A 12,257-nucleotide genomic window follows, 5' to 3' on the forward strand; every position below is an offset into this window, starting at 1 on the left:
TTAGCTCTCTCGCACATCCGAGCATGTAAACACCGTGAAACAGCTGACGGAGTGGTGCGGTGTGTCAACAGGCGGAAGCGCGCAGTGATACGAAGGGAGGGAAAATAGTGCCAGGTGATCGTGAGGTCTGACTTTTTTGTCGTACACGATTTTGTGATGCAAATGTTTTACTCTTTTGAACGGATATTGTTTTTTGAAGCAAAACGCGTTATCTTCGTGACCCCGCAAACTAGCCGTAACGGACGACAGACGATGCTTTCAAAATCTGGGGAAACAGGGGTCTCACAATGTACTGTCAAATGTATTGTAATAAAGGAATCGAGTCATTTGATAATATAGCAAATATATATCAGCTCCCAAAGAGTCATTTTTACAGATGCATGTAAATAAGAAATTATTTAAATGAAAATGTCCAATTATCAAGTCTTGAAAACCTCCATCCATTAATTGCATGTATGGTAACACAATGCCAGAGTAAAAACACACAAAAGATAATTGGACAAATTTATCAAATATTACAATGCAATGAAATTGAGGACTTGAACGGTATCAAATAGAAATGGGAGAAGGAGTTGAAAATAAGAATATTAGATAGCGAGTGGAAGCAAAGCTTTAAAGATATTGTAGCCCACATAAGATCTCCCTTCTGGCAGGAGTACGCATGGAAGATGAATTTAAGGTATTTCCAAACACCATTGACAACTTTTAAATATATACAATCCAGCACTAATTGCTGGAGGGGATGTGGGACAAACAATGCAGATTACTTACATATTTTTTTTTACATGTAATAAATTGCAAGAATACTGGACAGATGTCCTAAAACAGATGCAGAGTGTTTTTGGAAAAGAAGTGATTTTAGAAAAACGTAATATACTACTGGGTATATGACCTAAAGTATTACAGAAAGAACATATATACTTCTTTGAAGCTCTGAGAACCACAGCACTTAAACAGATAACAAGGAACTGGGAAAAAAATGAACCACCTAAGATAAGCAAGTGGTTAGAAACTTTGGAAGAAATGAACAGAATGGAAAAAGTTTCTTATAGGTTCATTAATAAGGTCAAGCTATTTGAAAAGAAATGGGCCCTTTATCAGTTCATTAGTTAAGGTAATAGGAACAGCACCTGAGAGGCAAATAAAAAAGAATAATTTAAGTTAACAATAACAATAAGTGGACAAAGCCATAGGGCATTATTATTACTATCATTGTTTATTTCTAATGGATTTATTTATTTATCATTATTATTGTTTTCTCTGTATGCATACATTCATGAATATAATCAATTGTTTATTGAAATTGTATACAGAAAGCCCAAGAAGTCCTTTTTTATTTTATTGTTATTATTACTGTTGTTAACAATGGTGGTGGGATGGGGAAATAGGGATGGAGACTGTAAACAAAAAACAAAAACAAAAATGTGTTCAAAGAAATGTAGACTATTCGATTATGTAAAGCAAGTTTCAAATTAACTGAAATGAAGACAATAAAGTATAAAAAAAAAACAACAACTAATGGACTGGTTATGGATGCATGCATAACAGTTTCCAGATGTTTGTAAGAGAGAACTGATCTGATCCTGAAAATATTTCTGAGATGGTGGAAACTGGATTGAACGACTGAATTTACATGTTTTTAACTAAACTGAGTGTTTTGATCCAAAATGACACCCAGAGTTCTGCAGTGTGGAGTTACTGAGTGGGACAGAGAACCAAGACTGTCTGATATTTGGAAGTTTGTCCAATGATCAATATCGCTGTGTTATCAACATTAAGAGTTTGTGACATCTTCTAATGGATGTCATGAAGGTTGTTGCGTTCTGTCCTCTGCTGTACTCCACCAAATAAACACATATGGAGTGAAGTCAACAGAGCAGAGAGGCGGCGCTGGAGACAGCGAAGTGAACTATTTGATAATTACTGAAGTTGGCTCGAGTTGACAGCAACAACTCTCATTACTGTAAGTGCAATAAAACCTTGTTAATACTAAATCAGTACACCTGTTCAACAAGCATAAACGTGTAAACATGTAGAAAGCGATATTTGAACCTGCCCTGTCCGCAGTCTCTCACTCACTGCCGCTGTTTTGCACAAGCACAGCACGCTAGTTCGGCTAACAGCAAACTGTTACAAACAACGTAGTCTCTTTCCACGGAGATACTAATGAGTTTAAAGTGTTTTTGCTATTGTGACTATTTCTGCTGATGCTCCAGAAACAATACAGATTCATGTAGCTTCAGATGCATCATTTTATTTGATTTGTAATAACTGTTTCAGTGCACACTGCAGAAACAGATGTTGCAAATTAAAAGGCGCTAAGGGGCCTGGGTTTTAAAGCTGCCTCCGCTTCTCCAATCAGGAGTCAGTCCCCCCACCTGTGCACAGGTGCTCTGAATCCCCTTTGATTAGCCATGAGGGAAAATCAGCCCGAACAAAGAAAAAATAGACAGTCAAACAATTGGACTGCTAAAAAAAAAAAACTAAATTCATCCTCATCCCCCTAGTGGGGTGACACTCCTTTAAATTACAGACGTTAACCACCCGCAGGTCCTGACCTGTATCCTCCAGCACAATCTGGTAGTTCACGGGACCTACCTGCTCCACAATTCGATACGGGCCAACCCACCGCGGGGCAAGTTTGACTGTAAAATTTTGGAAAGCCCTGGACAAGGGGTGGGCTCTCAGTGACGACCACAAAAGGTTTTTCTTCCAGAAAATGTCTCCATTTCTCTAAACTCCAAACCACAGCAAGACACTCACGTTCTGTGGTGGAGTAATTTTGCTCTGCGCTGGAAAGAGAGCGACTCCCATATGCAATGACCTGCTCCTGGGAGGTGGTGTCAGATCTTTGTGCCAAGACCGCTCCAAGACCTGTCAAACTGGCATCTGTGTAGACCACAAAAGGTGTTACACATATCGGGGTGACCAAGGACAGGAGGTGAGGTCAGATGGTCTTTGAGACACTGAATTGCTCTCTGACACTGATCCGTCCACAGAAACACTGCTCCTTTTCTTTTCAGTGCATTAAGAGGCTCCGCAATCATTGAAAAGTTCGGGACATAACGATAGTACCATCCCGCAAGACCCAGAAACCTTTGGACTTCCCTTAGGTTCCTTGGTACTGGGTAGTCACGCAGGCCTCCGTCTTTGCAGGATCTGCCCGCACTCCTTCCCTGTTCACTACATGACCCAGGAATTTAAGCTCTGGACAACAGAATTGTGGCATTTCTTCAGCTTGAGGGTAAGGCCAGCCTGCTGGAGACAAACACTCACTGGATGTCACTCACCAAAGTGTGTCTGGGTGTCTTTAGAAAACACAATAATATCATCCAAGTACACCATGCAGCAGTCTGCAAGGCAGCTCCGCAGGACATGATTCATCAGCCTTTGGAAGGTGGCTGGAGCGCCCTTCAAACCAAACGGCATGACCCAAAAATAGAACAACCCAAAAGGAGGTGACAAATGCCGTCAGGGGCTGGCTTTCCGGGTCCATTTCCACCTGCCAATAACCACTATTAAGATCCAGGGTGGTAAATACGGTGGAGCTTGCCAGCGACTCAAGGATCTCAGAAATTGTTGGCAGAGAATAGGCATCTCCCTCACTTTGTTCATTCACACGACAGAACTCTCTGGCACTTTGTATGATACAGATGTGCATATCTATTGTATGTGATTGTGTGTAATTGCATGTTCTGTGTTACTTGTGGCTGCAGCATGGGCAAATGGCCCAGAACAAATTTCCCACATTGTGGGACAATAAAGTTAATCTTGAATCTTGAAATCCACACAAAACCGGGGGAAGCCACCATCTTTCTTAGGTACCAATACAATTGGGGAAGCCCATGGTGAACAGGAAGGCACAATTATACCCTGTTGGAGCATGTCTTCAATCTGCTCCTTAACAATCCTCCGCTTTTTATACAGGCAATCTGTAGGGGCGCTGGGTAATCACAACATCACAGTTTAATATGATTTTGTGTTTCAGCATTGAAAAGACCACTTATACTCATAAAATCTAAACCAAGAACTAATGGATACACAAGCACATCTGCATCCAGTACTGCAGTAGGTACAGACCACTTGTTACCATGCATGCCGAACTCTAGCAATTTACACCCAATAGGATTGGCTTGCTGGCCATTTGCAAGATACATTGGACCTCCTTGCCATGCTACCAGGGACTCATTGGGGCCTTTGATGTTTCTCCACAGACTCGCGTGCAGTAATGTGTAAGTCGCACCAGTGTCTAAAAGTGCTTTCCCATGATGTTGACAGACTGTGACAGGGACAATCAATTGTCTCAGACTAGGAGGCAGCATTGATGTAGACCCTACCACACTGCTAGTTTTCTTCTTCTGCTGGTTCTTGGGTGCCAGCTGACTGGAGATGGTAGCCATAGACCCTTTTTACTGGACTCTGCAGCCTGTCTTGGCTCTGACTTTTGCTGTCCACTGTATTTTGAACTACTGGGGGAGGCATGAAACTGTGGGCAGGATCCTGGTGCATGATCACCATGACAGCGCCAACACCAAACAGTTTCCGGCTTCTTTAAAACCTTCTTTTCAGTTGATCCAGAAGCCCGGTTAGATTCATTTGTTGTCCTACTGTACCTTTTCTGGTTTTCGTAATCCCTCTCTTTTTGACTCCCGAGGCGGATCAGCTCATCAATTGACACAACCCGACCCGGAGCTGACATGGCAGAAAAGGACTCATGCCCCTCAGTATTCTTTTCAAAATTTCACTATCGGTTGCAGTAGCATTCCAACGTTTAATCAAAGCTTGAAAGGAGAAAGCAAAGTCTCTCAGTGACTCATCTCTTCCTCGCACTCTAGTCCGAATCTTTTCTTCAAGAACATCAACATAGTCCTCCGGAAGAAAAGACATCAGGAAAGCACCCTGAAAGTCTTCCCATGTTTGGATTCTCTCCCTTGCCGTCTCTCACCAGTCACGTGCAGAACCATGCAACACAGTTCTCATGGTTGCCAGGATCTCACCATGGGAAAGTGGTCTCAGAGAGAGAAAGTTGCTACTTTTTGCAAAAACAACAAAGGATCATTATCATCCCGGGGCCCGCCATAACAAGGGAAAACCATCTTAATGGGAAGGTTGCCATCAGTCACTCACCATGGTCCATCCTGGCCAATTTCACCCATAGGTGTGGCAACATCAGAATGAACTCCAGCAGGGGCTGGCAACAAAATGACATTTTTGACTGGGGAAACAAATGATTTGTGTGCTTGGGAGGGGCCTGCAACAGGTGCTACAGTTTCTTTCACAACCACCTCCTCTCGCATTTGTAGGGAATTGTCCTGACAAGTGAGTGTGCACTGTTGACGTACAAGTGATTCGAGAGTAGCCTGCACTGAGCCCAACTGCTGTTGCAAGGTGTGCACCTCAGTCACTAGAAGTTGTACATCCTTGCTTTCGGTGACAACAGAAAGCAAGTTTTGATGGCTGCTAGCAAGGGACTCTTGGAGCTCAGATTGTGTCTGCCGGGCATTCTACTGAACAGCATCTATGCACTTTGTGCCAAAATCCCTAACCTCTAGCAGTAAACTGTTACTGGTCTTCTCTACTAGATCAGCCATCTGAGTGGTACACACCTTCAGAGCCTTATCAATTGGTATGCCCTTTGTAATGTTTGACAGCCACTCACGCTGCCAATCCACTGTATTTTTGAAGACCTGCTTCATTGAATTTACAGCCTCAGCAAAAATGGCTAAATCAGTGTCAGACTGTTCTGGGGTGGAAGGAGCTACAGAAACCAGGGATGAAGGCGTGAGTGACAATCCTTCTACAGCCAAAAGAGGGTGTGTATCCACAGGATACTGAGGTTCTAGTGGAGCATCCACCCATCCCTCTTCATCCTCCCCTTCCCCAGTCAGGACATGCACCTCTGTGAGGGAAGGTTCGAATGCTGACAATGTTATGTCGGGGTCTTCCAAAGACATGGTGGAGGGGTAACACAGTCAAAATACACAAAATAATACACTTGGTTAAAGTGTATGTCAGAAGATTGGGACACGATACTAAATTCCTTTATCAACCAGATTTGTGCCATTTATGTGGCGGTACTGGCTGTAGATTGCCCACAGGCCAGCCCAACCTACATAAAAATAAACAAAAATATAACTAGGGGAATGCCCTACTAGGACTGGAACAAATGCCTCTTTTGGGGTGTAACAAACAAATGCCTCTTTTACAGGCTCCCGGGAAATAAAATAGTCAACCTAGGCTCTAAGAGGCCTGGGTTTTAAAGGGTTTCCAACAAAACAAAGTTTCCTCCCTAAATCTGTGGGCAGCTCAGAAACAAAATAGGGCCCCAAATGGACCAGAGTTCTGGCTGGAAATCTAAGGGGAGTGGGGTTCTAGGAACTACAGGGAGAACTTCAGCATGGGCCAGGGGCAGATTCTGAATGAGGGTGAGAGCCGTCGGTGTACCATTTCCCACCTCTTTAAAGCCTTTCCGACAGGGTGTCGTCACACCCTGATTGGCTGGGCGAGAAATACCCCAAGCTGCCTCCACTTCTCCAATCAGGAGTCAGTCCCCCCACCTGTGCACAGGTGCTCTGAATCCCCTTTGATTAGCCATGAGGGAAAATCAGCCCAAACAAAGAAAAAATAGACAGTCAAACAATTGGACTGCTCCATACTTATTGTTATTTTATATAAACAAAGTAAACAGCATAAAATGTGTTGTCCTTTAAGGTCAGTTTGTTTATTCAGTCATGAAAACAAAGAGTTTGTTTATTTAGTTTGTTTGGGCAGAAACAGCAGCAGCCAATGAGGATCTTTCTTTTCTGAGTCGTGTTGTTATGTTGTGACACCTGGGCGTATTTAACCTCCTGTATGAGAATGGTAATACAACACACAGGTTAATTGATTGTATGTGTACATTAATATGGCATTGGTGATGATGGAAGCCTTAAAGAACACTCCCAGAGGGCAGTTACTGGTGCTCTCACAATACTGTAATCTACACTGTCACTGTGACACAATGACTATTTTTATTTAATAATTCTGACGCTCTCTGCTTTATCATCCATTCATCTGTGTGGCTGTTGTTGCATATGGTTTACCTTCAGATGGTTGCAGTAAAGCCCTGTTAACAAATGAAGGGCTTCTGACCACTGAAGCGTGGAGAGCTTTTAACGTGAAACAGATAATAACTGTATTAACTGTAACAGGCCAACAGCAGTGTTTCATGTAAAGGCTTCTTCTCTCTGTGGTTCAGGTCAATGAAGGGCTCAGTCACTGTTTGAGGATAAACACTGAGCATGATGTGGTGTCATATTTACAGGCAGATGTAGACAAGGCAGTGAAAGCAGCACGTGATGCATTTAGATTGGGGTCACCATGGCGACGGATGGATGCCTCTCATCGTGGCCTATTACTAAACCGATTGGCTGATGCCATTGAGAGGGATGCTGCCTACCTCGCTGTGAGTAATTCTGAAATGTCTAAGCACTGCTGAACAGCAGGGCTGCTTGTCTTTGTGTCATGCTGTCGCGCCACCAGACATATTCACATGAACACACACATATTGTACTATTTAAATCAGTGTTGAGATAAAAACTGCAAATAAAACATGAACCTGTTTTATCATAAATCACAGCAGGCGCAGAACGTATAGTACTGACTATCCAGTACTTACTGGATACTGGATACTGGTACTTCTTCTTTTTCTTTCTGCACATCTTTCTGCACATTACCCCTCTTATTTGTCTTTTTGCACATAATTTAGAGGAAAAAGTCAGAAAGAAAAGTTGAGGTTCAAAACAAAGTTGTGAAGGAAACAATGATATATATGCTGTTGTGCTTTACTTATACAGGAATAGTTACATGAGTAGAGTTACTTGAATTAATAATACTCCAGATGATCAAAAATGCACATCTCTTCCTTGTCACGTGTCTTCTACAGCTTCTCACATCATATCACGTGATGTTGCACAACTTCAGTTGGTTCAGTATTTTACATAACAGGTAAACTTTATACTGTGTTGTTGCCACAGGAACTGGAGACCTTGGACAATGGAAAGCCATATGCAGTGTCCTACACGGTGGATATACCCAATGTGGTGAAATGTCTCAGGTAACAAATGCACAAGCCAGAGTTTCATGGCATTTTAGAGCAGCAGCCTTTATTTAACACTGCCTTGTTATTTCTTATGGATAGCTGTGACTGCCTCAGTCTAGTTGAACGATACCATTACATCTAGGTCTTTGATGATATCTCATAGGTAAGACATGAGTGAAATAAAGTATTTCTGCTTTGAACTGTTGAGAGCACAGATACTGTCTTAACTCTTTGTGTTGTGTTCAGGTACTATGCAGGCTGGGCTGACAAATGGGAGGGAAAGACCATTCCCATTGATGGAGATTATTTCTGCTACACCAGACATGAACCCATCGGAGTGTGTGGACAAATCATACCGGTAAGGGTGATGTTGGATGGAGGTAGGAAGGGAGAAAAAGATTGAAAAGAATAAAAGTGTAGAGAAGTACACAGCTGACTGACCAGTTTGCAGTCTAAACTTTTTTTTTTTTTAACAGTATTTTTATTAAATTTTTACTTTCACAAGTAAAGGATGGTTACACAATATGGTTCACAGAAATAGTAAATAAAACAAGACAAACAAATAATAATTTTAAAAAAAACAGAACACCAGCTCAGATCCATATAAATAATACTTGGGGTAAACAGTAATAATGTGCGGTATGAGCAGTCAAGAAAATCCCTGCAGCATGATATTAGAGACATCAGGCTCTACATAGTTCAAATAGGGTTCCCACACTTTATAGAATTGGTCTGTTTTTGAATGTAATATACATGTAAGGTACTCTAATGGCACTAGATCAAACACCACTCTTTGCCAGCCTTTAACAGTTGGTACTTTTTCATTAATCCACTGCAATAAAATATTCTTCCCCGCTGCGTATGTAAGAATACAATACAACCTTTTATTATGTTTGGATGTTAAGCGTCAGCTTGGGAGGCCCAGTATGAGAGACACAGGGTCCATCTCCAGTTCTAAGCCCAATATCTTTTTTAATTCAGATAACACGTTAGACCAATACATTCGCAGTTTCAAACATGACCAAAAACAATGAGTTAGGGTACCAATTTCTATCTTGCATTTAAGGCACATGGGTGAGAGAGTAGGATTGAAGTGATGCCTGCGGTTGGGGGATATGTGCATTCTGTGTATAATCTTTAACTGTATTGCTTTGGTACGATTGCAGACTGATATTACCCAACAGGGGGTGTGAAATACATAGCTTTATAAAATAGACTCACAGATACCTCTCTATCTGTTACAAATAATAATTTCTCAACAGGGGAGCTTTCATGGCTCTCAGTTAAAGTAGTACTGTGCAAGATATAATGCCTTATCTGCAAATAACAAAAGAAGTCATGTCTGGGGACATAATATTTCTCTATCATTTGTTCAAATATCATAACCACATTATCAGAGAGTAAGTCCCTCAGTCTATGAAAACCATTATCCCCCCACTGTTTAAAACCAATATCAAACATCCCAGGCTGGAAATTAGGATTATTCACAATAGGGGTGAAAACAGATGTGAACTTTGACCTTCCCTCAAGTCGACATACTGATCGCCAGGCCTTAAGTGTATTAAGTGTAGCCGGGTTATTACAACTCAGTCTGATATTTTTAAATTTCTCAAAGAACAGTAAGTCCCTTAGTGGATACTTCAAAAGGGAAGCTTCAACTCCCAACCAAATAGAGCTTGAGTTATTTACAACCCAGTCATAAATATACTTCATATGAGTACACAACTGATATGTTCCGACATTTGGTAAGTCTAGACCCCCTACAGAACCTGGAAACTGCAATGTAGCCATTTTAAGTTTTGGTCTGCGCTTGCTCCATATGAAGGAACTTAGCCAGCCATTCAGGTTTTTCATCACCCTATTTGAAAATATGACCGGAATCATTTGAACAGGATACAACAATTGAGGCAATATATTCATTTTAACCAAGGATATACGTCCTAGCCAGAAGACAGGCAGAGAATTCCATCGCTCCAAATCCTGCCTCACCTACTCGAACAGGGGAACAAAGTTTGCTTTATATATTTGCTTAAATTTAGGGCTTATGAATATACCTAAGTATACAAAACCTGCCGGAGACCACTTAAAGGGAAAAGAAGGTAAAGCAGCTGGTATCGAATTAAGGCTCCCAAGTGGCATGGCTTCAGACTTGGTCAAATTAATTTTATACCCAGAAGATTTGCTAAATAAATCAATAATGTTAAGTAGAGCTGGTATTGATGTCTCTGGATTGGAAATAAATATCAAAACATCATCTGCATACAGACTAATCTTGTGCTCATAATCAACTAGCAGACTCCATATAGCAGGTGCCATCCTTATGGCCTCCGCCAACGGTTCGATGGCAACGGTAAACAAGAGGGGCAGCCTTGCCTCGTTCCTCTATACAATGGAAAACTGTCCGATTTCAGCCCATTAGTCAAAATAGCCGCCTGAGGATTATCATACAGAATTTTGACCCACCTAATGAAATTATCACAGAGACCAAATTTATTTGGAGTATAAAATAAATAAACCCATTCTACCCGGTCAAAGGCTTTCTCAGCATCTAGAGAAAGCACCAGACCATCAATATCTCTTTGCTGGAAAGCCTGAATTACATTGAGAAGGCACCTGATATTGTCACGGGAGTTACGACCTTTTATAAAACCAGTTTGATCTTCTTTTATAATTTTAGGTAGAAGGTCTTCAAGTCGAGTAGCTAGGATTTTTGAAAGTATATTCCGGTCCGCATTAAGAAGAGCTATCGGTCTATATGAGGAACAAGACTCTGCGCACTTCCCCTTTTTCAGAATGAGAGAAATATTTGCTTCTCTTAGAGTCTGAGGTAATCTATTATGCAAAAAAGAATGGGTAAACATATCAAGTAATGGGTCTGCTAATAAATCACAAAATTCTTTATAAAATTCACTACCAAACCCATCAGGCCCAGGGGCTTTTCTGTTTTGTAAGGTTTTTATAGCATTCAGTACTTCCTCTCTGGAAATGGGGGCGTTAAGATTGGTTTGCTGTTCTGTTGATATAGTAGGCAAACTAATCCGAGAAAAGAAATCTTCCATTAATTCAAGTGCGTGTTCAGATGCATACAGTCTACAATAAAATTCTTTGAAAGTGTCATTTATAGACTTATTGTCATATATGCGATTATTCTGAGCATCACAAATGGCTGCAATAGCTCGTGATTCTGATCTTTTTTTGGTAAGGTATGCCAAATATTTCCGGGTTTATTTCCATGTTCATAAAATCTTTGCCTAGTAAATTTAAGTTTGGTCTCCTCATCTTGCATAAGGAGGTTATATAAGGTTGATCTGACTGCAGATATTTCTAGCAATAAAGCAGGAGTTGGAGAATCAACATAGGCCCTTTCTTTTGTTTTAAGCTCAGTCATTAACAAATTTTGCTTCCTCAATTTCTGCCGCCGCTTGCTGGCTGAAAATGAAATAAAAATCCCTCTAGTATACACCTTAATAGTTTCCCATAGGAGGGCAGGGTTATCTGTTGACTGAGAGTTAATAGAAAGAAAATATCTCAACTCAGTATTAAAATAGGATACGAAGGTGTGGTCCTTTTTAAAATAATTGTATTCAGTCTCCAGTATTTTACTCTGCTTCCTATACCCTTAAGAGAGAGATCCAGCACCACATTGGCATGGTCTGAAATGACAATACTACCTATTACACAAGATAAAACTGAATGTAAGGAGAGCCCAAGTAAAAAGAAGTAGTCAATCCTAGTATGACACCTATGGGGTGCAGAAAAAGTGTATTCTTTACCCAAAGTATGAATTGTCCTCCATACATCAACAAATCCTAAATCTTCACATATAGAATTGAGTGACTTAGCTTGTGAAGAAAGAGGTGAGGTTTTTTGGGGGGAGTCTGTCAATAAGGGGATTCAGTATGCAGTTAAAATCTCTACCCACTATGGAAATATCTGAGTGAATCTCAGAGAAATCTAAGAATACTTTAGTTAGAAAATCCGACGGGTGAGCAGGGGGGTAATAAATATTCAGTATGGAACTAACCGTACCTAGTACCCTTGATTATAACATACCTTCCATGTTTGTCTTTAACACATTCTATACCTGAAAAAGGAAGATTCTTTCTCACAAGAATTGCCACTCCTCTACTTCTTGAACTAAATGAGGAGAAAAATACCTGCTCAACCCCACCCTGCC

The 12,257-nt window shown here is 41.0% G+C and overlaps 1 protein-coding gene across 1 annotated transcript in view; it reads left to right on the forward strand.

Moving 5' to 3' along the window:
• LOC141011686 (aldehyde dehydrogenase, mitochondrial-like) overlaps positions 1-12,257 on the forward strand; it is a 49,296-nt gene that overhangs the window by 10,435 nt on the left and 26,604 nt on the right. The window contains exons 3-5 of the mRNA XM_073484927.1: positions 7,304-7,444; positions 8,016-8,095; positions 8,327-8,438. Of these exons, the coding sequence (XP_073341028.1) occupies positions 7,304-7,444; positions 8,016-8,095; positions 8,327-8,438 (333 nt within the window). The remainder of the gene's footprint in view (positions 1-7,303; positions 7,445-8,015; positions 8,096-8,326; positions 8,439-12,257) is intronic.

Source organism: Pagrus major, chromosome 17 (genome assembly GCF_040436345.1).
Source record: "Pagrus major chromosome 17, Pma_NU_1.0".
Taxonomy (NCBI): Eukaryota; Metazoa; Chordata; class Actinopteri; order Spariformes; family Sparidae; genus Pagrus; species Pagrus major.